At 54.9% G+C, this 25,099-nt stretch overlaps 9 protein-coding genes across 9 annotated transcripts; 3 read left to right on the top strand and 6 right to left on the bottom strand.

The window, feature by feature from the left end:
* Positions 1 to 113: 113 nt before the first annotated feature.
* Positions 114 to 2,585, bottom strand: LMH87_012175 (uncharacterized protein; the record flags this gene model as incomplete). Its single annotated transcript, XM_056201440.1, has 5 exons — positions 114 to 706; positions 763 to 1,905; positions 1,977 to 2,154; positions 2,212 to 2,436; positions 2,502 to 2,585. 5 exons carry the CDS (start codon positions 2,583 to 2,585, stop codon positions 114 to 116), a joined length of 2,223 nt encoding a protein of 740 aa, XP_056053192.1.
* Positions 2,586 to 3,652: 1,067 nt separating this feature from the next.
* On the bottom strand, positions 3,653 to 4,647 carry LMH87_012174 (uncharacterized protein; the record flags this gene model as incomplete). Its single annotated transcript, XM_056201439.1, has 3 exons — positions 3,653 to 3,719; positions 3,781 to 4,535; positions 4,603 to 4,647. The coding sequence occupies 3 exons, from the start codon at positions 4,645 to 4,647 to the stop codon at positions 3,653 to 3,655; spliced, it is 867 nt and encodes a 288-aa protein (XP_056053191.1).
* A 772-nt stretch (positions 4,648 to 5,419) lies between these two features.
* LMH87_012173 (uncharacterized protein) lies at positions 5,420 to 6,692 on the top strand (the record flags this gene model as incomplete). The annotated part of the gene is made up of 5 exons (XM_056201438.1): positions 5,420 to 5,445; positions 5,492 to 5,505; positions 5,560 to 5,566; positions 5,625 to 5,639; positions 5,726 to 6,692. The coding sequence occupies 5 exons, from the start codon at positions 5,420 to 5,422 to the stop codon at positions 6,690 to 6,692; spliced, it is 1,029 nt and encodes a 342-aa protein (XP_056053190.1).
* Positions 6,693 to 7,967: 1,275 nt separating this feature from the next.
* On the top strand, positions 7,968 to 10,875 carry LMH87_012172 (uncharacterized protein; the record flags this gene model as incomplete). Its single annotated transcript, XM_056201437.1, has 3 exons — positions 7,968 to 9,878; positions 9,951 to 10,648; positions 10,716 to 10,875. 3 exons carry the CDS (start codon positions 7,968 to 7,970, stop codon positions 10,873 to 10,875), a joined length of 2,769 nt encoding a protein of 922 aa, XP_056053189.1.
* Positions 10,876 to 11,033: 158 nt separating this feature from the next.
* Positions 11,034 to 11,660, bottom strand: LMH87_012171 (uncharacterized protein; the record flags this gene model as incomplete). Its single annotated transcript, XM_056201436.1, has 1 exon — positions 11,034 to 11,660. One exon carries the CDS (start codon positions 11,658 to 11,660, stop codon positions 11,034 to 11,036), a length of 627 nt encoding a protein of 208 aa, XP_056053188.1.
* Positions 11,661 to 11,917: 257 nt separating this feature from the next.
* LMH87_012170 (uncharacterized protein) lies at positions 11,918 to 13,453 on the bottom strand (the record flags this gene model as incomplete). The annotated part of the gene is made up of 1 exon (XM_056201435.1): positions 11,918 to 13,453. One exon carries the CDS (start codon positions 13,451 to 13,453, stop codon positions 11,918 to 11,920), a length of 1,536 nt encoding a protein of 511 aa, XP_056053187.1.
* A 310-nt stretch (positions 13,454 to 13,763) lies between these two features.
* On the bottom strand, positions 13,764 to 16,781 carry LMH87_012169 (uncharacterized protein; the record flags this gene model as incomplete). The annotated part of the gene is made up of 4 exons (XM_056201434.1): positions 13,764 to 14,966; positions 15,069 to 15,641; positions 15,692 to 15,789; positions 15,839 to 16,781. 4 exons carry the CDS (start codon positions 16,779 to 16,781, stop codon positions 13,764 to 13,766), a joined length of 2,817 nt encoding a protein of 938 aa, XP_056053186.1.
* Positions 16,782 to 19,018: 2,237 nt separating this feature from the next.
* Positions 19,019 to 19,467, top strand: LMH87_012168 (uncharacterized protein; the record flags this gene model as incomplete). Its single annotated transcript, XM_056201432.1, has 3 exons — positions 19,019 to 19,108; positions 19,229 to 19,285; positions 19,405 to 19,467. The coding sequence occupies 3 exons, from the start codon at positions 19,019 to 19,021 to the stop codon at positions 19,465 to 19,467; spliced, it is 210 nt and encodes a 69-aa protein (XP_056053185.1).
* Positions 19,468 to 21,307: 1,840 nt separating this feature from the next.
* On the bottom strand, positions 21,308 to 23,601 carry LMH87_012167 (uncharacterized protein; the record flags this gene model as incomplete). The annotated part of the gene is made up of 4 exons (XM_056201431.1): positions 21,308 to 22,138; positions 22,248 to 22,568; positions 22,650 to 23,195; positions 23,386 to 23,601. The coding sequence occupies 4 exons, from the start codon at positions 23,599 to 23,601 to the stop codon at positions 21,308 to 21,310; spliced, it is 1,914 nt and encodes a 637-aa protein (XP_056053184.1).
* Positions 23,602 to 25,099: the final 1,498 nt, after the last annotated feature.

Below are 25,099 nucleotides of genomic sequence, written 5' to 3'. Positions count from 1 at the left end.
CCAAGACGCGCTAGTGCGTGTTATGGAAGAATGTTCATCAGTTGGCATATGTACTAACTTAACTGTAAAACAAGGAATTGTTGCATTGTTCTAGAATAGGAAACTCATCTAGCCTACAACTCAGTGTAAGCGGGCGGCTGCTCCAGCTCCACAAACTCGGCCATGGATACTTCATATCCCAGATGCCGCTTCAGGAGCTCATGCGTCACCAACCTCTCCGGCATGTTCCCCACGGCGTCCACGAACGAGACGTGGTGGTTGACCTCGCTGATGCGCTGCAGCTCGTTGGCGTGCCGGTGGTGGTGCGGGCAGCCGTCGACGCCAATCAGGAAGATGGTGACGTGCGCCCACGAGTTGCCGAGCAGGTCCAGCTCGAACTCGTCCATGTCCGTCGCCTCGCCGTCGAGCAGCAGCAGCAGGCGCAGCATGGGCGTCTGCGGGCCGGCCTGCCAGCCGTAGACGGGATGGTGCGTCGCCGACGCGCGGTGCTTCTCAAAGTGCAGGCGCTTGACGCGCTGCCAGCCCGTCATGACGCGCGTGCCGCCGCCAAACTGCACGTTGCGCCACACGGACGCAAAGTTGCGGTGGTTCAGCACGCCCATGTACGACGCGTGATTGGCAAACGTGGTCAGCTGGTAGCCGCGCCCGCTGTGGCTGTGGTTGATCATGGCGTCGACAAAGCGCCGGATGATGGCCTTGGCGACGTCTACACAGTGCCATGTTAGCGAAGAGCAGAGCTACGGATTGCGTTTGTAATCTTGCCTTTATTCTTGGGCTGCGTGGATCGCGAGTAGCCCGTGATGAGATAGTCGTTGTAGTTTGGCCGCATCGGGTCAAAATCCATGGACCCCGACACATCGAGCAAAATCATAGTGTCGTCCGCGGCCGTCTCTGGCGCATCAAAGGCCCTAAAAGGCGGCGCCATGACCTGCTTTGAATAGCCTGACGAGGTGTGCTGCACATGGCACGTATCGGCCGCCGAAAAGTACTGCGGCGGCGGCTCGACCGCGCACATCATTCGCTGACGCGCCATGTTGAGCGCTGAAATCATGTCAGGCTTCAGCCGCGCCCCTTCTGTTCCCTCGCGGTGGTTCAGCACCCAGTATAAGCGCTCCTCTGCGGTGTCTTCGTATCCGCGCCAGGTCGGCGTGATGCCTCGCCATCCCTCCATCCCTTCGATCCTAAACTTGAGCGGATTAGATGCCTGGTCGGCCCAGGCCACGGGGATGGGCTCAAAATAGCCCGCGCTGAGGAGGTGAAGGTACTGGATCGGATATTTCTCGCGGAGTTTGGCGATTTTGCGCGTCATGCCGACCTTGTTCTGATAATCGGCCACCAGCCGTCGCCAATCCTGCGTGGGCCAGCGCGCGTGCTCCTCCTGCAGGATGGAGTTGCGCAGAGTGCCGCACCGAGCGCTCAGTTTCTCCAGTCGGTGCGCTTCCTTTTCCTCAGGCGTCTTTTTCGTAATCATCTTTTTGAACCAGGATTGGCGGCGGTCGCTCTTGTTGGTCGAGGGCGTAGCCAGCGGCTCCTGCTGCGGCTGGGCCTTCGCACCTTTCTCAGTACTCGCCCACGACGCTTCCGGGGTATCAGATCGCCCAGCACTCTTCTCCAGGCTCAAGGCGTTAGCTGCCTTGGCGAGATTGTCGATTTCCCATATGCTCACTTCGGGCTCCTTGGCGTTAATCTCTGACTCGGCTTTTGCATTCAGAAACGCATTCAGCTCTATCGTCTGTCGGACGTACTCCGTGTAGAGATCCGCTCTTGGTCGGGGCGGCGACCACGAGCTGGTAGACACATAATTCCGATTGTATGAGTAGTATGGAGAGATGACGTTGAAGCGATATGGGTTGCTGGTAAAGACATTGACTTGCGTCGTGTAGCAATTGTCGTACGCCTTTTCACCTAATTTTGTTTCGTCACGTCAGATAAAGACGGGGGCTTAGGCGGGCTCGACTCGCGACGTATGCTCTTACCTGGATACATGACAGCCTTTGACCACATGGATTGCACTTTGCGTCGTTCCCACTTCTTGCGCTGATACTGATGCACGAGGCAGTTGCAGTAGCCTTCGAGTTCGTGCTCTGGTTCAAGATCTGGGTTGTATAGCCTGAATCTAAATTGAACATTCTGTAGCATACTCTGCATCTCTTGCTGCGCAAGTCTGGATTAGCTTTTGTTCTCGACCATGGGGGAGTGTTTTTCGCCTACCTCGTCTTGAGCGCGGACCTGCGCCGCCCGTATCACGGCATTGGTATGGTTGTGTATTGCCGCCTTTTCGCCCGTCTCGTACGAGGGCAGCACATCTTTGTCATTTGCGCTAGCCGCTGCTGGCGGGGGTTTGTCGCTCTTCTTTTCACTGGTCATCGCGGAAGCGCTGTTTCTGTTTGGATTGTCGTAGTACGCAATCACTGCCTCTTCTACCGTGTTTGCGCTCTGCGACCTCGCAAGGTTAGCGTCGCGGCGACGGCTGAGGAGCAACGCATTGCAGGGTATCTTGCCTCTAGAAAGACAAATGCTTTGCCTTTGCCAGCCTCCGGCGCAAAGCTCAGAAAGTCGGCAACTTGCTCTTCAGACGGGTGCATCACTGGCTGCGCGGCGCTACGGAATTCAAGACAGCATGGAAGAAAGGCGGCCAGTGTTTCATCCGCGTGAATTGTGTCAATGGATTTGAGTGAGTTTAAATTGGCGCATCGTCGCCCCCAGGAAGATCATGACGCGCGTTTCTGGATAACCGGCACGCTGGGCTAAGACGCCCGGTTTGGGTGTGCATGATCATGTACGCTAGCCGTTGGGGGCAAGGCTGTCGACGGGTCGGAAATACTGAGAGGACCTTTCGATATTCGGCCGCCTCTTGAACGGGCAATGAGGCAACAGCTTGTAACTGGGTCCTAAAACACATGATTGTTGATTCATTTCATGCAGGTAATCTGAAACAAAATTGGACACATCCGGTTGAGAACAACAGTGGCGATTGAGATACTAATAGCAGCAGAGGAAATGGCGATAGTAAATGCAGCAGTAGACTAACATTACTGGCCTGCTTCAAGTCGATACCTACACATTTCGGGCCGCTTGCAATCGCCTTGTTTCCAAACGCTGGATGATTCCATCGTGGCTGAAGCACATTGCGACGCTTTGTGTAGCTGGTGATCTGATGAACTAACGTTAGCCGTGCTGACTTACGAGGTGCAAGTGCTGTCCCTAGTAATGTTGTCACGAGAACCGTCTTGGTAGAAATAAAATGACAAAATATCCGCGTTTTTACGATACAAGCTGACCGATCTGGAAATTGCAAATGCATTTGCGTGCTCAGGCGTGGCGAAGCTTCCCTCCGTCGAAGCCCAATTCGCTGAACATCGGCAGCCCGTCTCACCTCGGAGAGCCCTACCACCATTGACATCATGGCCTAAAAAAAGCAGTGCGCCACGTGCCCGGACTCCCAGTATTTCTCGTCGCCCAGCGTCGCTGACCGCCCAAAAGTCCCCCTCCTCAGTCATCTCCACCAATCAAAAAAAAGAAAAAGAGAAATCTCCGAGGACGGAGTCGAACCGCCGACATTCCGATGACAACTTTGCAATTACAGTCGGACGCCATGAACCAACTAGACCACTCAGAGTAGCTTTCTCATGAAGACCCGGCCTCACTATTTCTATCTATGAGTATCCAAAATTTTCTTTTCCTCGAAGATGCACGTTTCCACCATTTCGTCAAAGCACCTTTTTGACTTGTTGCGTAAACCACTCGGTATAATACTATCTACATCTACTTGGTAGTAACCTTTTTACAGCGATATGCTCACTATGATGCAGCTGGATGTAGCTCCGAATCGCCGCATACTCGTACTTTGCACGCATCTCAATCCACCACTTCGTCTTGCGCGCCGTCTCGTACCACATGCACAGCAGTATGAGCGCCATGAGGTCCTTCTCCCGGAGCAGCGCCTCAAACGCGCCGCTCATGTGTCCCGACACGCGCAGCGCCGAGCCGTACCCGTCCTGCAGGCCTTGCACGTCTTGGAGCTGCGCGAGTCCGTGGGCGATATTATGGTAGGCATTATTGCCCGCCGTCGAGGCCTCGTCCATGCCGCAAAATCTGGCCAGGTCGGGCGGCACGCCGTCGACGCCCCGGTCCGGGAGCGGCTCGCTGATGCGCGCGAGGACGTGCGCCATCGGCTTGAAGGCGCTCTGCGGGCGCAGCGGGTTCAGCAGCTGCCAGAGCTTCATCTTGCCGGCGCCCAGACGCAGCCACTCGAGATCGGACGAGTCCTCGGGCCCCAGCGGCCACGGCTGCTTGCTTGTCGTTGCATCCACGTCTGTGGATGCAAAAGTCAGTATGCCGAGAGTGGCGGCCGTGGCCCAGCAGGGGTCCTTGAACTCTTCCTTGATGGTACCGCTCAGCATCTTGGCAAATAGAATGGTGCACTGAGACCAGTGATGCAGTTCGCGCAACGTGCGTCGGCTGGTAGGCGCAAGCCCCAGATGGCGATCGTGGACTGCAGCGACCGCCAGCAAGCCATGCATCAGACAGGGATGCTGCAACGCCACATTAGCTTTCTTTTCCTCTCTTTTGCTCCTTCATGACTGGGGAGAAATTGAATACCTCAAAAGCGGCCTGTAAAGTCTGAATACCCCAGGTGTCTACCATGGGCAGGCCGCCAATCGTAAAGATAGTCCGGTCGCGATACCGCTTAAACAATGCCTGATCCTGGGCATCCAGAACAAAGCCTATCGACCCGTTGGAAGACCATATACCCTCACTGATAACAGGCCGCAAGCGTATTGATTCACTCCCTGCCAGTGCATTGTCGCTCTTTTTCTCAGTGATGCTTTGGAGATCTCGAACGTTGTGCTCAAAATTGCACCTGACCCCGTACGCACTACACTTTTTGCAGTGCGGTTTTGTTTCATCACACTAAATGCCTTTCGTTTAGTCATATATCTTTAGAATCTGAGCGAAGATGAATTTTACCTTTAATTTTCGAATCTTGCAATTCCGACAACCATATCTGGACCTACGGTGTCGCCCTCTTGGTGTGACAGTAAGCTTATTAGTGCCGGGGTCCATCGTCACAGGCATCGGACGCCAGCAGTTCTCCGGACAAGCGACAGGCCGGGGACAAGAAGTGCAGCTACAATTGGTATGGCAGCTATGCGATAGCTAGCGAAGATGAAATGAACAAGTACGCAAAACCAATGGAGCTTGAAGCCGTCCGTTGCAGGTCCGTCCACTCGGATGGCTTGTGCGGAGTTTACTTGCATCTATCTCCGGTCTGAACGGCGGCCGCGCTAGCCTTCGTGCCGGATAGCTACGACTCTGATTGGCTGTTGCTGTAAATGTCACGAATTCTGAGAACGGTGCGGACATTAATTCCTTGCTTTAATCATTCGTTTTCCATAGCCTTCGAAATGCCACTGTCATGGATCTTACACCACTACCCGTCATGTCCGTGAAAGCAAGGCGTAAACCCGGAGTACTCATCTGCCACTAGACTGAAGACCGGATGTGAGAGCTCATGATTGGCCTGCTCATGCCTGAAGGTAGTTGGGGATTTCGCAGATCACCGGTATGCTAATTGGCAACGATAATTTGTAGACGTGCGTTAATCACAGCTATATAAACAGAGGCTATCCCTCCATGTAAGTTAATGCAATCTCATCATCATTCCATCTTCTCTGCTTCACACTTCCTAACATCAAGTCACCACTTTGTCATTCTCAACCAGCTTTTACCCTCCATCTCTACTATACACAATGCGCGTCTTCGTCACTGGCTCCACGGGCTTCGTCGGCTCCGCCGTCGTGGACGATTTGCTCGCCCACGGGCACACTGTTCTCGGCCTCACGCGCAGCGACAAGGGTGCTGAGCAGCTCAAGCAGAAAGGCGCCGAGCCTCTCCGCGGCACCATCGAAGAGCTCGACATTCTCCGCAAGGGCGCCGCTGACTGCGATGCCGCCATGCACCTTGCCTTTGTCCACGACTTTACCCGCTTCGAGGAGTGCTGCGCCAAAGACCGTGCTGCCATCACCGCCATAGGAGAAGTGCTGGCCGATGCCGTCGTCGCCGGCAAGGCCCGAGCTCTCATCGCGACGTCCGGCACCATGATGCTGAAGCAAGGCCAGCTCGGTCACGAGGAGGACCCGGCAGACACGACCAACGTCATTGCCGTCACGCGCGCCGCATCGGAGCCCGTATGCTTGGACTTTGCCAAGAAGGGCGTCCGCACCAGCATCATTCGACTGGCCCCTACCACGCACGGCAACGGCTCGTCTGGTTTCACGGGCATGCTCGTCCAGAACGCCCTTCAAAAAGGTGTCGCTGCTTACGTCGGCGATGGCACAAACCGCTGGAGCGCTGGCCACGTCGCCGATGCCGCCAGGCTGTACCGTCTGGCGATGGAAAAGGCGGTACCGGGATCCATTTACCACGCCATTGCCCAGGAAGGAGTTTCTGTCAAGGACATTGTCACCAAAGTTGGTGAGGTACTGGGCGTGCCTGTCAAGTCGATCCCTGCGGACAAGGCCCAAGAGCACTTTGACTGGTTCATTTTTGCCATAATGGCTGACAACCCAGCTTCCAGCAAGAAGACAAGAGAGGCGCTGGGCTGGGCTCCCACTCATGGCACAGTGCTCGATAGCGTCAAGGGGACTGTGGAATGGGCCAAGGCGCAGGCTGCGGGAAACGCTCAGTGAGAAAGCTCAAAAAATGTGTACTTAGAATGCTACTGTATGGATTTTACTGAAACACAACATGAGTACTCCCAATATCCTCAAATCTCAGTCAATGTGCTATAGTCATTTATCAGTCTCGGTGGCGGCCACCAACTTGCATGCTTCCATAGTCGAAACCTCTTCGGAGTACCTCATGACGAATCACATATCGTAGCTGCGCGCGACACGAAAGTCGGGCGCACGCCTAATTCGATCGGATGCGCGAGATCACCAGTTCTGGCACAGTCGCACAACTTCTGCCGGAGGACTAAGTTATGTTTCATGCGCATTCGGGTCTATGTTGAACAGAAACATTAAGTTCCATTTTGTGGCCTCTTCTGAACCAATGCTTTGAGATCAGCGCTGGTAGGCCGATATTTGCGTCGACGGCGGGGAAGGGGAACGCGCAAACGTTACTTGGAGAAATAGGGATACAGCGAATTTGGTCCTAAAAACTTGTTTAATAACGCAGATAATGCCAAGAGTATTCTAGTTCATCGCTGTCAACCCTGAAGATGGGAAAGAGCGGGAGGTTCATGTACACTTACACGTCAAATCTGTAGTACAAAAAACGCAGATGGGAATCTCGCGCACATGTGCAACGATCCTCGCATATAGCAGACTGCCTCTGAAACGCTCCATATAGTTTATATCCAAAGCCTCTTAAGCCTGTTACCTCTCTGTTGGTGGCATGCACATACAACAATCGCGGCGCGCGAGCGATTTGACGCGGTCGAGCTGCAGCTGCAAAGCGCGGCACGCACTACCTTGCTTATTGGCTATGTAACCATTTACAATGGCATATGAAAATGGAAAAAGTCACTGAATAGATAGGAAAAGGTTATTATTAAGAGCAATTGAAATCGGAACATCAGAAGAGTAGGAACCCCTATCTCCAGTGTCTACCTCGTGTGTGCTAATTTAGGATATAGCTAACTACATCTACTCACTAAGAAATATCACTTTAAACCGCTACACAGAGCTAACTAGATAAAATCTAGGGGACTCTTCCTCATAATACTTCCAATAATCCTCCTTGCTGAACATGCATGGGTCAGGAAGGAGCTGTAGTCACGCCAATCAGAGGACGCAGATAACCGCCCACCCCTTTCACCTGCATAGATCCTTCAGCCTCGCTCCGCTCATACGCTGCAGAAATGTTTGAGTCGCCGCAAATACTGTATCATCGCTCTCTCCGCATCCTATTCTGCTCGCTTTGTATTTCATCCTGGAACATCTTGAGCAACACTGCTCAAGATGACAGTCACGCTAAACACCACGGCTCTAGATGAGCTTAATACCCGTGAAGCGAAGACGCTCCACGAATTGATGGGCGAACTGCGCTTCTGTGGCATAAATGGCATCGTCAATCTTCCTCAAATTGTGGTTGTTGGCGAGCAGAATGCGGGAAAATCTTCTGTCCTCGAAGCCATCTCGGGAGTGCGCTTTCCCGTTGCAGCAGGACTCTGCACCCGATTTGCCACGGAAATTTCCTTCTACAAGACGGAGTACTCCCGCATCAATGTCCGCATTCGGCGCGACATCACCAGCGACTCTGAAGTCGATATTGCATTTGACGAATCAGGGGCGGGCAAAGAAGACCTCCCTGAACTTATTCAGAAGGCCAAAGAGCGCATGGGTATCTCTGATGGCGACAAAGACTTCTCGAAGGATGTGCTGTGCATCAGTGTGGAAGGTCCAGAAATGGTGCCTCTGACTCTTGTCGATTTGCCGGGAATCTTTGTAAATGAGACTGCGACACAGTCCAAGGGAGGAATAAAGACGGTCAATGATCTTGTGGATCACTACATGGCACAGCCAAAAAGCATCATGCTTGTCATCGTGGAGGCCAATATCGACATCGCTAGACATGGCGCACTCGCAAGGGTCGGAAACCACGATCCCAAGCACGAACGAACTCTTGGTGTAGTGACAAAGCCCGACCTCGCCAAGGGTCAGGGACACGTGGAAGCAGAGCATATTCGACTGGCCCAAAACCGAGAACCAAAACATATGCTGAGGCTTGGCTGGCATGTCTTGCGTAACAGAGCAGAGAACGGCGAAAGTTTGAGTGACCGTGACGCTATTGAAACGAAGTTTCTCGAGTCACCTCCATGGAACGCTGTCAACAAAGCGGACCGCGGTATTGCTAGGCTTCGCGAAAAGCTGAGCTACATTTTATACAACCATACACGCAGCTGTTTGCCCGTCGTGATTGAAGACATTGAAAAGCATCTGAAAAAAAGACAAGAAGAAAAAGCAGAACTGGGGACGGAGAGACTTGACCACAAAGACATGCGGACGTTTCTTCTTACCATTGCTACCGAGTTTCAGAGGCTTCTACGAGAGGCGAATAGAGGCCATTATGTCGACAAGTTTTTCGGTCAATTGACGTCGCCACAGAACCGTCTGCGCGCTGAACTGAAAGGCTTTCAGCGCGCTCTTGACTTTGTTCTAAGATCAAGAGGTCACAGATTTTCAATTGCGAGAGCAGGTGAGGATAAAGGCGAAAGCAAGGAAGAAAGTGAAGTCGACCTTGCACCCATCGCCACTGCCACTTTTCTTGACACACATCCGTACCAGTTCTCTCATCCGAAAAAAGTCTCTCGTTCGGAACTGAAACAGGAGCTTAGAGTACTTGCCACAGCAAATGAGGAACGCGAGCTCCCAGGTACTTGCAACAGTGAGCTGGCCATCCACCTATTCAAAATTCAAGCTTCCCCATGGAGGGGTATTGCACAGTTCCACATTCGAGGTGTTGCAAAGGCTACCAAGTTGTTTGTAGAGCAGCTGCTGCATCATGTTGTCGGCAGAAATAATGCAGATACGACCGAGAATGTGCTCTTGAGCGACTATGTGGACGATTTCTTTCGCAAGCGGGAGGAACTGCTCGAAAAGAAGCTGGACGAACTTCTGGCACCATACATTGACGGAGACTCCGTACCTCTCGAGGAAGAGTTTGAGGGACTTGCCTCGCAATGGAGGGTCGAGCGCATGGTAGAACAGTTGCAGAAGTTGCCGTTGAGTGATCTTGCTCGGGAGGTAGAAGAGAAACAGAACACATCAAAAGCCAGCTTCTTTCTTGCCGCCACGAACATAGAAGACTCTCCTAACGGGGCTTTCGATACGACCGAGAGAATCATTGACATGATGCAGGCGTACTACAAGGTAAATTGCGCAAAGCGCACAGGATTATATCAAGTGCTTGTTATCAGAAGAGCTAATTGCTTCTACAACAAGATGTCTCTTCGAACCTTTACTGAAAATGTCACGAACCTTGCCATCGAGGGCTGTCTGATACATGATTTGGCGACCATATTTACCCCAGTCAAGGTTGGAGAAATGAGCAACGAAAGGCTGGAAGAGTTGGCGTCCGAACCGGCGGGTGCGCAGTCTCGCAGAGCGCAACTAACAACAGAGATTGTTGCGCTGCAAAAGAGTCTTGACACATGCCGACGACGGATGCCACGCGCTGAGCCGAGGAATCTTTTCACCGCGGATGCTAGCACCAACGCGCGCGGAAGCCTCTTCTGGTCAGCAGCCGACTCCCCAGCCAAGCAATCAACTGAGCGGCTCGAAATATCTCCCACCACTCCCAAATCTGACGCTACTAGTCCAACAGCGAAGAGTTTGCAAAAACAGAGCCCTGCAGTTTCGAGATCACTCTCTCAAGCTACTAAGTCTGAAGGAGCGTCCATCTCTCAGAGTCCCAGCAAGGATGCAAAGGGCCCCTTTCCCGCATTAACGCTCAGCGCTGGGGGCTTCGGAAATCCTGATGAGGGAGCAGTACCTGAATCCGGTGAAAAGAAAACCAGCTTCGCAAAGTCGAATGGCTCTGGGAGCTTTGGAAGCCCTGGCGGGGGGTTCTCCTTTGGGTCAAGTGCTAGTAACAACAAAACAGGCCCTGACAGCCCTGGGCGTTTTGAGGGCAGGAATCTGTAAGCGTGAGCCTGGCTGTTCTATTCCCTAGACGAAACTTCTGCTCACAAAAGCTGATCCTCTTAGAATTGAAGTATGCCCACACATCGAGAAGAATTCCTATGAGGAGTTGCTTTTCGAAAACATATGTCTTGCTACAGAGTGTAGAAAGATGTCACCGGAAGAGCTGCGATTAAAATGCTACTTAGGAAGGCCTGAGGATGTCCCAGCATATTGGATGCGTTAAGCTTGAAGATGTACACATTAGCCTATATATCTTATCCTGGTTTCATCTTGGTCGTGTATCTGTCCAGTGTGCCTCTATACATGAATGTGTATCACAACTACTATTCGTACTTGACCAATGTGGTTTGGATCAAGCGAGACGTTTCGACCGAGAGACCACTACAGCACCTGAAGCGTCACGTACACCAAATCCACATCCTTGGCGACCCTCCGCACCTCAAAGTCGTCCGTCATCAGACGCGCCTTTCCCTCGGCAATGAAGTTCTTTACCTTGTCCTCGTACCCGTTCCTCCTCCACACCGAGTCCCGCACCGTCATCACCATGAGCCCGCCCACCTTGACCACGCGCCGCAGCTCGTCCAGGGCGTCGGGCCCGACGTGGCCCTGCGTCAGTGTCCCCACGCACGTCAGCACATCGTACGACCCGGACGCGACATCCAGCCGCTGGCCCAGATCCGCCGCGGTGAGTGCCTCGTACACGCCCGCGTGCCGCCGGGCCACGTCCAGCATGCGCGGGCTGAGGTCCACGCCGTCAATGTGCCTCGCGCCACGCCGCGCCAGGTGCTGGCCCACAAGCCCGGTGCCGCACCCGGCGTCGAGGATCCTGGCGTCGGCCATGCTTGCGCCGCTGCTGCTGAGGTATCGCGCGACGTATTCACTCGCGAGCTCGGGCGCGATGTAGCCCTGCGACTGGACGTCGGCATCGTACGCGCCGGCCCATTCGTCGTAGGTGGCGAGCGTCTCGGCGACGCTGGATGCGCTCAACGACTGCTGCAGATGGGACATGGGGTGCTGGAGACTGGGATGTAAGCAATGAACGAGGTAGAGTTTGCTGTTTGGTTGATGACGAAACTGAATAGGACCGGCCGTCGCGGAACGGTGCTAAGATCTACAGGTGGGGGGGCTTACATCCTCGAAAGACTTCTGTGCCTTGGCCTGTTAGCCAGTACACGTTGATGCCTTGATGCGAGGGGAGTCCTTGGGCTGTATTCCAGAATGTCTTAATGTTTTTCCGTTATAGTAAATCTATTACAATTATAATCTCAATCGCTATCATCCTCGCTATCGTCACTGCCCTCCTCTCCATCCTCGTCCTCGTCCTCGTTCAGCGCCTCCTCGTCGCTGTCCTCGGCGTCGTCCGGCCGCGGGACCATGACAAACGCCGCCAGGCAGGTGATGCGGTTGTGCGTCTCGTACGCGCCCGCCAGCTTCCCCTGCACCTTGCCGGCGCGCAGCTCTTCGTCCGCGACGGTCCACACGCGCACCTTGCCGTCGCTGCCCGCCGCGACGACGTACAGCAGGCCCGCGTTGAGGTTGCTGCGGAGCACCGCAAAGTCCTTGACGCGGCTCGTCACGCCCGCCTCCTTGCCGCCGACCTGCCCGATGAGCTTGGCGAGGGGCAGCAGCGGCTTCTTCTCGTCCTCGCCGCCCTCCTGCTTCTCCAGGTCCTCAGTCTTGGTCGAGAAGAAGAGCACGCGGCCGTCTTCCGTCGACACCGCCATGACCGAATCACCCTGTGCTTTTCCTTTCCCTTCTGCTTCTTCTTCTTCGTCTGCTTGCTGCTTGTCGCTGCCGCTGCCCATGCTGATGTAGGTAATCGCGTGAATCTTGGTCTTGAACGGCATGACGCGGCACTTGGGCACGCTGTCCATGCCAAACGCCACCACGTCCCTCTCAAACGACACGGCAAACTCGTCGGCGCCGTCGACGTGGCCCCATATCACCCGCCGCCCCTCGCCGCTCGAGTGCTTGCCCTCGCCGGCCTGCACGAGCATGTCGCGCGTGAAGCTCAGCACGCCCGCCTTCTTGCCCGTCACCAGGTTCCACAGGCGCATGCAGCGCTCGGCCTTGCTGACACTGATCATGAGCTTCATGCTCGGGTGGATGGCAAAGTCGTTGACGCCCGCCGGCGTGCCGCCAAACGGCGCCGTGTCACCGCTCGGCCGCCCGTGCGCCGTCGGGATGGGCGCCTTGATGGTGCTCAGCACTGACCAGTCGCGCGCGCGTGTCACCGCAATCGTCGAGTCCTCGCTCGCCGACAGCAGCTTGGCGCGGGTGGGGAAGCGCAGCGCCGTCACCGTCGACGCGTGGTGCAGCAGCGTGCCCACCTCGCGGTTCTTGGGGTTCTCTAGGATCGGCCGCGGCGCCACCTTGGCCAGCAGCGCGCGGCTCTTCCGGTCCTGCGGCGGCGGGTGCGCCGACAGGCTGTAGATGTGGACGCGCTCGTCGGTGCTGCCCGAGGCGAGGAGCACCTTTTGTCCTTGGCCGGGAATCCTGGCCGACACGGGCGAGACGGCCACGCAGCGGACGGCCGAGCTGTGCGCGTTGAAGAGGAAAGTGTCGGCGAACTGGCAGTCGGGTCCATTGTGCAGCTCAGCCGTCATGCCGTGCAGCACTTGGTCGTAGGAGCCTGCGACGAGCTGGATGGTTTCGGGCTTGAGAGCGGCAGAGGAGCTGCCGTTTGTTTTTGTAGTCTTTTTCGTAGTGGCCGGGGCAGCTTTTGCCTTTTTGTTTTGCGGTTTCTCAGCGACGGCCGGGATATCAGCCGCAGGGGCTTGTTGTCTCTTTCTTTTCGCCATTGCTGTGGTTTGGTGTGTTTAGCTGTTTGATGCAGGGAAATCTGCTGGGAAAAAGTTACTGGCGTCGAGGTCGAAGAAAAAAAGTTTCGGGGACGGCACTGATAAGATAAGCCCCAATTGCCTCTTTCAGCCACACCCCACTAGAACCGACTTACAACGAGATCCCGTTCACAAAGAAATGCTGACACAATGTAATAAGAGCTGGAAAGAATAAAAATACAAGAAATCAGTTGCCATGTAATTATGCTTTCATGGAATCATATCTACGCTTATATGCATGCAACGGTCGCTGCCTTGCTATATGCCAACTCTATCTGCTGCCACCGCCTCCTTCAATGGCGCTCAGGCTAGGAAATCGCTTGGAGAAGTCATCTATATAATCCTCCTTGTCTTGGGCAGACCACTCCAGGGCCGGCTGTCCGGGCACGTCTTCTGCCACAAGCTGCTCTGGCTGGTTCCGCGACCTATTCTTTACAGGCGACAGTGACCGGTCGCCCGCGCCCGCGCCCGCGCCCGTGGGGATATTGTTCAGGTACTCTGGTTTCTTGGGCGGGGGTCGCGGGGTCGGCTTGTTGAGGCCCGTGAGCGACGGGGCGCTTGCAGTGGGTGCAATGTCTGCCTTGGGTGCGGCCCCTGCCGTCTGTGGCATGGTACTCGAGCGGGCGACGCCAGCAAGCACGGGCTTTCGTTTAATTTGCGGCTTGGGTTTGCTGGCAGCCGTGGCAGCATCGGCATACTTGCCATAGCCTTCCGCCGTTCGCGCTACACTGTTCTGCGTCTGCTCCTCTCCCATGTACGCCTGCATCCTGTTCTGTATGATGCCAGGCTTGGGTCCGGGCGCAGGCTTCTTGCCTTGGGCAGCACCGACAAGTCGCTGCCGGTATTCAGACTGCGCCGCGGCAACCCTTTGCTCTTCTTCTTCCAGCTGGAGGCGCTCTCGCTCACGGCGCATTTCTGGCGTCATTTCCTCATCCCTGTCATCACCACTGCCCTGATCGCCCTTGCTGTCTACAAGGATTGGGTCATTTGGCGACCAAGTTTGAGACGGCTGCTTCTTCTCCCCAACGCTATTCGAACTCTGCTCGAATTTGCTGAAAGCGTTGCCAAAAGCGCCATCTCTAGGCTTGTCGTCTGCTCGATTGCCGATATTGTTAGTTTCGAGGTAGTTACTGCTTCTTTTGGAGTCGCCAAGAATGAGAGCTTCTTTTTGGTGGTGGTCAAAATTATCGCGCGACGGTGGTTGAGCTTTCTGGGCAGGCGCTCTGCTGCGATCCGGTAAAGATTGCTGCCTACTGTCAAAGTTGGTGCTGACGGGTCGGGGCCGGCTCGCGTTGAACTCTGAGTAGCCGCGCACATTCTCGAACCGTGGCGTTTCGGGAGTAGCTGGGCGAGCTTGTGATCTGGTGGCCTGGACAGCAGAAGCAGGCGGTGTCGGGCGAACAGCGACAGAGGCCGATCGCGCGATGGGCTTTTGTAGCGTTGCTTGCACCTTAGTTGCCACAGGAATCTGTTTCTGCTCGGTTGGTGAGTCAGATGTCATCGTGCCCGTTGATACATAACGAGATGCAGTAGCCGAGGCTGGGAGCGGCTGGATAGACACAGGCCGAGCACTAACAGGCTGAGACGCCCATGGCTTGATGGGCGCCGAGGTATTCGCTGATGGCGGAGCGGATGTTTTGCTGACAACTGGCGTAACAGAGTGAGGCCGCTCCAGCTGGATAGGATTGGGCGCAGCTTGTCTAGAGGCAGCAAATGCCGAGTCGGCCAGCTTGTCGGCCATGTCCTTTTTGGGCGCCACTGTCGGTTTCGACGTCTCCGGGCTCTTAGGCTCAAAATCAAAATTGCTGCCTTTGTGGTGAAGCAGTGAAAATTGATTGAGGCTGGGAAATCGGTCCGCTATGTCGTCATCGGAAGGAGATGGCTTGGTGTTTGCAGCCGGCTTCCCATCAAGAGCCGCAAAAGGATCCCCGTCAGTCACTCGTTTGGGAGTGCCACTCGACGCAGTCTGCTGGGACGGTGCCGGCGATGGCGTTGGCCGGCCGCGGCGCATAGGTGTAATGTCAGGTAGCTTCTCTGTAATTTGAACAGGAGCGGATACCGACACGCCAACTACCGGCTTTGGCGTCTCTCGCTGAGATTCGCGGTTCGTCTTGGAAGGTGAAGCTGAGCCAGAACGCCCAGAGTAGATCTATCTTGTTAGTTTGACTGCGATTTGCCACGCCCAGTGTGACTACTTACATCGGGAATTGGAACCTTGCGGCCCTGCATAGCGCAGGCCTCGGAGACCACTTGATATATATTCGGTCGAGCATTCAGGTCCTCCCGAAGCATAGAGGCTAAAAATATGAGTATTCGGCTATTGCAAGTAAGTAACGCCACACGCACCAATAAGTCTCTTGAGCTTGTCTGAAAAGTTGGGGTGGCTTGGGAACCTGTAGCTCGCATTCAGAATCGCAAGCTGGCCCTGGTCCTCAAAAGGTGTGGTATAGTAGCAGAGCTTGTATAGAAAGACGCCGAGAGCCCAGATGTCGGCCTTTTCGTTGAGGGGTTGCTTTCGGTAGACGTCGACCATTTCGGGACTTCGATATTGGAGGGTGGTGTGTTTTTGGACATCCTCATCCATCAATCGGCACTCGACGACCGAGGTAGGCGCGGGCCGTGGCGGCGCCGCCGAACCAAAATCGCAGAGCATGAAGCGGCGACCTCCGGAGCGTGTGGTGATGAGGACGTTTTCGACCTTGATGTCACGGTGCAGCAGCGCGGGCTTGAGGTAGTGCATGCAGGCGACGCCCTCGGCGACGTCGGCAAAGATGTTGAGGATCTCGGGTTCGGTCAGACGATGCTGCAGGCGCGTGTTCATAAAGTCAATGAGGCCGCCGCCGTCGCAAAACTCCATGAGCAGGAAGACCTCGTAGCCGCCGCCGCGCAGCTCCGAGGCGTGCGAGTCCATGTAAGCGACAATGGGACGGTGGCCCTTGAGGCGCTTCATGGTCTCGACCTCGGTGCGCATGCTTCGCAGGCTGTCCTTGTCGGGGACAGCGACGCGCTTGAGGACAGCGAGGTCGGTTCCGTCGACTGGGGCGGGAAGCTTGACGAGGTAGACGTGGGCGAAGCCGCCCTCGGAGAGATACTTTTGAATCACTACGCGGTGGCTGCCGACCTGGATCTTGGTGCCGGGAGAAAAGGTGCCTGCAGGAGCGGCGGCGGCGCCAGGACGGTAGCCATGGCCCGGCGCGACAGCAGCAGCAGCGACGCCGCCAGGATGGACGGCATAGCCCTGCTGCTGGGGAGCATGGCGCTGAGGCATCTGATGGCCGTAGGAAGCCATGATGCGCGCGCTTGGGGGCAAGCGAATGTGTCGTGGGGTATCTGTTTTTGTGACGCTCAAAAACGAATCCGGCCGAGGGTTGAGACGTGTGAGGTGGGCCGGGGGTGCGTGGTCGAGGGTCGCGAGGGGGTTCAGTGGTTGGTTCAGGACACGATCATCGGGACGGGAGGGCGAATTGGATGAGCCTAGGGCGACACAGAGATGCAGTAGGGGCGCCGGCAGGAGATTTGGTATGTTAGGTAGCGAACGCCCTGATAAGGAGTGAGGGTATCGAGGAAATGCGACGCGCAGGAGGGGAGGGAAGATGGCAAGGAAACGAAACGTGCTGATGCTCAGGCAAACATCTGTGTGGTGTGCCACATGCCGATGACGACTCAGCCTCAAGCTGGGCTGCTTGGCGGCGCAGTGGTGGTGAGGCTTGGCGGGTGGCTGCGGGGGATCACCGGATAATGGAGGGACGGAGCATTTTACGGACAGTGAAATCTGTATCTGGCCATGACGTGGGATGCGTGGTTTTTACCGTCGATAATTTGTTATTCTTTCGATATTTCAAATTCAGCAAACTCCTGAAGACAGTGGTCGCCCTGCGGCGCCTCAATAGCCTGCCAGCCACTGTGGCACCGCCACTTGTACGTTGCAGAAAGCGTGTACTGGAACCAGTACGGAGTACGTCCAGCACGTCCACGCACTGTACGACCACACAGTACAGGGTACGACAGGTGTCGTGTCGTTGCGTGCTGCTTGGCACCCGCATCTCCCAGCGGCACGCATCTACGGTAAAATCGTTTAATCAAGCATGCCGACAAGCTAAAGCGCTGCATTCCGTAGCCAGAGGTCTTGGCAACGCAGCTCATCGTACCCGTAGGTATCGCACGGAACTCGGCTTCCACCCCTCCCTCCTCGTTTCAACGTCGACGAAAAAGAACTACACAAGCCAGGGTTTCGTCTCTAAGCCCTGTTGTGACTAGCGCTCACACCCGTCCCGTCCATATCTCAACACACGTTGCCTCGTCGATTGAATCATGTGGACAAGCCGGCCGGCGTAGCTTTCCTTTTAGCGTCGGGGTAGCTTTTTTCGTCCTTCTAGAGACCACCCAAGATGATCAAGGGAAAAACTTGAGGCTTTCCCTCTTAACCCCCCTCCCCCCACGACTTATACACTGCACCCGGGGCGGTGTGATTAGGACTGGGGCGTGGTGGTGCAATGCGACGTCGCCCTATGATGTAATTGAGCGTTATCTTGGGGCTTCCTGTCTGTCGGGCTGCATGCACGAACAAGGAAGGTCAGCAAGCAAAGAAAAAAGCCCGCGGAAGGCTTTTGCATGACTGTGCCTGCAGGCGAGCGACAAGCCAACCCGATGCGAAGTGCGCACAGAAAAAAGAGAACAGTCAATTCTTCTTTGCTCGTTTGTCCAAGGAGGATCTTTCCGTCTTTGCCTGGCGATGTCCCGGCCCGAGGACGCCGGGCTGTGTTTCCCTCTCGCCGGTTGAACGTGTCTCACTTTGCGCTACAGCTGGCATCCAAAGTCCCAACATGCGGCACTTTCCGGTAGTTGCACCATGTCAAATGTACTGAGTACATTACTTGTGCAGAATGAGCCCCTAATAATACCCTGCGCGACCACAGCCTCAAGTACACGAGGAACCTACAAAGGGCCAAAAAAAAAAAAAAAAAAAAAAAGTCCACCGCCTAACACAGTCGACAGCGCACCCCCCAGTTGTCGACTTGCACTGCCCTGTTCGGCGTCATCCACCCGGGTCGCCCGTGCCGAATCCAAACAATCAAGCTCATCCACGAAGGTGTCGGCCGTCCACTCACACGCTGCGACGACGACTCAGCCCGGTCGTCCCTCGCAAAGCCCACGGCACGAGCGTGCCGAAACGTCTCCATCCGACCTTGGCTTCTCCAGACAGAACCCTCAATTACTGGTCCCGAGATGCGCTGCACGCTGGCCCTCGTCTGCCCTCGCTCTCTCGGTCTGCGCCTTGTTCTCCCTATAACAAGCCCCCTTGATGGAAAATTACGTCCTCTGCGTCGTGCTTGCATATGACGCCTGTTTGCGCGGTACTTGTATTTTACCCATTGTAGCTCGTAAATAGACAAGAGGTATAAGAATGGTCTCCCCCCGTTCAGCAGCGCAGCTTTTTCCTGGTGACCTCATTTTCTCCTCTCGCCAATCGTCGTCGCTATCCGAATTTGCACTACAATACATTCCGCCCTCCGTTCTCAAGTCACAATGCCTTCCCAGGAGCAGGTCCCTCAGCAGCAGCCCATGGCTGCCACCAACCCCGAGGCTCAGGCTGCGCGCGCCAGCACCGAGCAGCCCGTACGTGTCCGCCCATTTTGACTTGAGGAGCGAGGCGAAAAAGACCCATCGCCAGCAGGCAATTCTTCTTTGGCCGTAACCACTTCCCCGAAGCGACTGCTGACGATTCTCTCCCTGTAGCGCCCTGCTGAGCCCATGACTGTCGGCCTTCGTGGCGGCCACGATGGCGAGGGTGAGGTATGTCATGCGCCAGTTATTATTTTCCTCACGAGCTCATCTCGTTTCGCAATGCGCTGCTCGAGCGACTTGCTTCAGATGTAAATGCCAGCAAATTCCGCTAACATCCTGAATCATAGGCTATTTGCTGCGGTCTTTGCGCCGGCCTCTGCTGCTTCGAGTGCTGCGAGTGCTGCTGCTAAAAGCGCCCACCCACCACCACCCATCTTCATAACACCCCCTGCCTACCTATATATCCCTCCCGCCGCCACATACAAATACAATATCCATGAATATATGACTAATCTATCCGCTACGATTAATGTGAAAACTATCGCCATCTACCTCTCCTCTGTTTCTGAAGAAAAAAAGAAGATTAAAAGAGAAAGCGCTTACACAAACGAGAATGCGTGCAGCACAGACGAGTGCGGCACAAAGTGCCGACACACAGCCCTATGGCCCGGGCACTGCGAATGTTGGACGGCTGCTTCGCTGCCCCGCAGCGTTTTAGTTGGTTTCCCCGAGCAGATTTCGAACCAGCGACCTTCTAACCTGCGTGAGGCCGCTTCACGATGTGCGGCCAATCCACCGCGGCACTTTTTTTTTTTTTTTTTGGTCGTTGTCCTCTTGGATTCCTACCAACAGTGCCTGGCTGGCTGGCTGGCTGGTTGATGTCGAGTCGGTCCATGAGCCGCCATGTTTCCAAAATGACTACCCAGATGCCTCTTTCTTTTGTTCTCTCCAGTTTGTAAGAACCAGGAAATCGAGCCACCCCTCGCCCATTTCTTCACAACCAATAGACAGCCAACAAAGCGGCCCGGAAGTGCTTCCCTGTACATCTCATCGGCGTTGAACCAACTGCCAGAGGCGTCGAGACAAAGGAAAAGTGGACAGGCACGTGAAACGCGGCAGCTCTTTCGGCCCGGAAAGGAGCTTTCCGAGACATGTCACCCGTCCCTGTCCACCTTGTTCGTCGGGGATTTCCTTCACCTTCCCGCCATCCTGTCTGCCCGTCTGCTGCTGAGCACAAGGTAAGGCTTTCCCATTCTGAAACACAGCTGTGGCAAGTACGGAGTAGCGCGCGCCGGTATTTCAGAACCAGAAAAAAAACAAGAAAAAGACGGGCTGCCGATTTAGGGATGTGGGGCGCCAAATGCCTGGCTTCTATAGGCTCGCTTAGCTGCTTCTCCTACCAAGTACGTGCAGGGGGGGGAAGGCTCTACCGGCGCGTGTGAACAAAAAGAGCCTGACCAACAATCTGCAGTTCCGAAAAAAGCTCACGCATCGATGTTTTTTTTAAAGTTTGTGCACGTTCTCGGCTTTTCATAACCCCGTTGGCCATGCACAAAACTTCGAAACCCCGTACGGGCGGACCCAAGTACGACGCACCAGGGCATCCCAAAAAATTCACAGCTAAGAATAGTGTCGTGGAATGCTGAGCCCGCTTGTGTGCGTGTCGCAGCGATACCGGGTCACACCGTTACTCTACTACCTACGCATGGCTCTCTTTAAATACATCTAGCGCCAGACCAATCCTCGACTGCAAAGTAGACGAGACTCTTGGCCAGCTACCCTTACTGGCACTATCCTCTTTGTCTTCCATGTGTCGTGTCAGGTACCAACAAGTATGCTCTCGGCTGGACCACCTCGCGTCCCCTGCATAAGTTTTATTTGATTTTAGTCGGCCACAGGCCACACTCGGCACCATAATGTGCCCATCACTGACTTTGTAGGGGAGTCAGACAACGTTCTATCCACCTCAAGGCGCCATGCATTGTACTGTCGCGTGCACTGCCCCGATTCTCGCCTCCAAGTAAGTTGACGCTAATCGGCGACCCCTGCATCCACCCCTGCCGCTATGGTCGTCTGACATCGACGAGACTATCGGAATTCCAAGTCATCCTTTTCCCTTGGAGATTCATGTTGGCTCGTCATATGTACCATGCCAATGTAGAGTGTGTCTCGTGCCGCTCCCGTACTACTAGCCCGGTCGCCGGTGTCCAAACTCGACAATCAGTCAATCGTCTATCAGCCATTGGCCCATCACTGCATACCACCACCCATCCCATGTTGAGGCTGTTGTATACCTTCGGCGCTTTCAACCTCGGTAATGATGTTCTCATCCGCCTCCATGCTGTTTAGCATGTCCTGCTGCGAGTATCCTATCCAATACTGTGGGTTGTTCTGCTGCTGCTTCTTGACTTGGTAGATGTTCCGTGCAACCGCTCGGATTTGATCCCGCGATCGGTCAGCCGCCACCCAAACAGTAGAAAGGTGGTTTAAAGCTCCAATGTTAAGTCGTATCTGTTGACGTAGATCGTCGTCATCGTGCGGCACAAAGAACACTGCCCATTTGCTCAGATGGACTATCGACGATATCGTAACCACGCAAGTAAAAAAATGCGTATGCGACAGAAGAGGCACTCTGTGAGTAATCATTTCGCTAATCGCGCATGCTGAGGTTACTGTGTGCTTCGTGTGCGTGTTAAACATGTCTCCGGTCGCTACCGGTTGATATGGCACGCAAGAGGTGATGCTCTGCGTCGGTGCTGTGTCGAGCTGAGAGAAGGGCTGGTGTAGCATGATAGAGGTTGCATGCATTATCATGTGGGCCTGGAACATCATCTCATCCAGCATCCCGTTTTTCTGCAGCGAGTCCTTCTTGTTTTGAGGAAGGTGTAGTCGCCAATTCGTGAGGAGGGCTTCGATCCTGGTTATGTTCTCGTCATCAGGTCCCTGCAGCGGCGGAGTTCGCATGAACCGTCCCAAATTTCGACCGCAGAGTATTCGATACGTAAAAGAAGAGAATTCTCTGTCATCACCCGCAAACTCCCTACTTTCCAAATCCTGCAGAGTCATGGGATTGGGAATGCTCTGCTCAAAGTTAGCGGCACATTTCAAAAGCAAAAGTAAAATGATCAGCAATCGGAATTTTGCTCCTGCCTGGGCATGACGGCAGATACCTCCATCTATGAACACTTACTCCAGATAAAAACTGTAGCTCTTCACATGGGAGCGGGACATCCGCAGGAACGTCATACAGTAAGAAATTTGTGACGCGATGCACGCCAGCCATCATACCATCAATGATGAATAAATCCCACCAAGTTCTTCTCCAGCTTTCTTCCATTACGGGGAGATTCCTACCGTGTATGGTCGCAAAAGCCCGTGTGTTAAGGCCAATTTGTAGCGCGAGGGTTTCCACGTTCCCGAGGATCTCTCTCGCCTTGTCTCTTTCGCAGTTACCATCAAGTGCCACAATCAATAGGATCATTGCCTGGACAACAAAGCCATCCTTTAACCTCTGGGGGTCGTATACGAGCCGATAAGCCTCTTGAAAAAGTGACTGCCTTGCAGCACCGACATCGATGAAGAGTGAGCCTACCCAGCGTGTTGCTGCTAGCAACGGCTCCAACGAAAGATCGCCAACAAGAGCGAGCAGGTATGGCTTTGGTAATACAAACGGATGTGATGCATGAAAGTGATAGAAGAAGGAGTCGAGACAACGATCGGCGAGAGAAAGATTTTGCAAGTTGGGAGGAATTTGCTGTTTCGCAGCAGAGCCATCGGTAGAGTTATCTGGAAAATACGACCGGTAGAGCTGAAGATCGGCGTTGGTTGGTGGCACGTTATTGAAAGGGTAAGCGCCTGTGGCATAAGGAACTCCGGCAGCGCCACTGAAAGACGGCCTGGATAGCGCGTTGCTGACTCCAGCGCCAGGGTCAATGAGCATCGGAACTTTTGAGCCATCACCAGAACTGGCAGTAGATGGAGGTGGAGGGGATGTGACTTGGGGTTTGTTCGTGGTGTGTGATTGGTTCTTACGCGGTCCCTTGTAGCCTCTGCGCGAGGCAACATAGATGCAGCCGGATCCCGAACCCTGACATCTAGCGCAAGGATTGTTGCCGTCACATTTTAGATGCTTGCTCCGCTGCGTTCGGTGTCAGTATAGATGCAATTCAGCGAATTCGAAGAACCAGGCAAGCCAAGATCTGCCGCGTTTGTACCCATGCAGGGGAGGGTCCAAAGTGGTGTGATCTTGACACTAGTGCTGTGTGATAGTGGCCATTGTCGAGAAATCGAGAGCCAGAAAAAGACAGAGGGGGTTTGGAGACGCATACACATGCTAGACAGGCCGCTGGAACCGTTGCGTCCTTTGATCGAGGGTCACCCGATGCCGAGGCGTTTGATGGGAGGATTGACCGTGTGGGTGTTGAAGTACCGGAATGATTCGGTAGTGACTGAGAACTGGCAGACTTGGAAGCTGGAGAAGCTGTATCCTGATTTGTAGTTGATGATGAGTCGCCGGCGGACCCTCTTGGAGCAGAGTTTGCCATAGCAATGGCTGCTGCCAACAACGGTGTACGAGGTGATGATAACGACGCAGGTCAAGTATGTAAGTGCGAAGCAAGGAAGAAGAAGGAAAATGCAGCAGAGAGAAGGTGAAGCTGCGGAAAGCGCAGATGGGCTATGAAAACGAAGAAGACATCGGAATGGCGGCGCGTTGGAAGATCAAGCAATTGCGTTTGGTGGAAGCGAGACGACGGGTGGCGGGTGAGGTGTGGGAGGACGGCTTGTGGGGAGCGGCAGAGGGCGACATAATAGCAGGTCGGTACTAATAAGCAGGTGTTGGATCTGCCACCACGTAAGAGGTAGGTCTGTTTTGTCAATGTGCTGGGTGCTTGGAGCAAGGTGCTAACAGAAACGGTACGGGAGGCGGGGGGGCCTCATAACAGCGGACTGGACATGGACCTGGCTGGACCTGGACCAGGACCAGAGACCACCTCAGAGGCTGCTGCCAACTGCCAGAAGCAGGAGAGGGACCGAGACCTGAGGGCCGGCCGGCGGTGCTCATGCTCATGCTGTCCCGCCCGCCACATTGCTGTCCCGCCATAATAAAACGCCGCCAGTGGAGGGGCAGTAGAGAGGGGCAGACAGGGCTCAAGAGCTTGTTCTTGACGAGTGGCGTTGGGCCCCGACGGGTGCTGCAGAAGTGTGGTGCGCCGCTGCAGAACTGTACTGGTACTGGTGGTGGTGGTGCTGCGGCCCCTAATGCGACCGCTCCAGGCACCCCTCAGTGGCCACTGGCCGCCTGCCTTGCTTCCCCTCCCCCTCTCCCCCTCCTCCCCACCGCTAGACTGCCCCAGTCGTGCCACTGCCCACCTCGCTGCCCTGGCGGCCACCAGCCTAGGCTTCTGTTCGACCTGCAGTTGTTGCTGTCAAGAACATGAGCCCCCCCCCCTGCACGCCCCGAAGCCCCCAGTTGGCCCCCTCCCCCTGCCCCCGACCGCGGCGCTAACGGGCCTGGCCGTCCTTCCCTCCCCCTTCACAGATCTCCTGCCCCCCCTGCCGGCTCTTGTTTTAGCACCGCCGTGCGTGCCCACAATGCAACCTCAATGCCAGACCCATCAACCAACAAGCCTCTCCATTCTCCTCTCTCTTTGCTCCTTACTCCTCACTCCTCTCGTCCCTCAGCCCTCTTCTCTGGCCCGCCGACATGCATGATTCCCGCAGACTCTGCTTATCATTCCCTGGCATTTTATTTTTTTTGTTCTCTATTTGTGCTTCTTCAGAGCTTGTCTCTCAACCCCCCGTCGCATGCTGAGAACCCTCGACAAACGGCTACTCCCGCAATCGACGCATCTGCTGCCCTATCACACAGCCGCTTCATTGGAATACATCGCCACCCGGATCTATCGGCCGAGACTATCCTTCGCTTGTCAATCTGTCAGTGATGAATTAACCTGCTGCCTCCTGAGGTTTACCTGGCTGGTCGTGGAAGGCTCCGTCGCGAGTATTCGGAGCGGCCGCAGCAAGCTCTTTGTGGCACTCGAC

The sequence above is a fragment of the Akanthomyces muscarius genome, chromosome 4 (assembly GCF_028009165.1).
Source record: "Akanthomyces muscarius strain Ve6 chromosome 4, whole genome shotgun sequence".
Classification (NCBI taxonomy): Eukaryota; Fungi; Ascomycota; class Sordariomycetes; order Hypocreales; family Cordycipitaceae; genus Akanthomyces; species Akanthomyces muscarius.
This window is presented reverse-complemented; position numbering and strand designations above follow the sequence as displayed.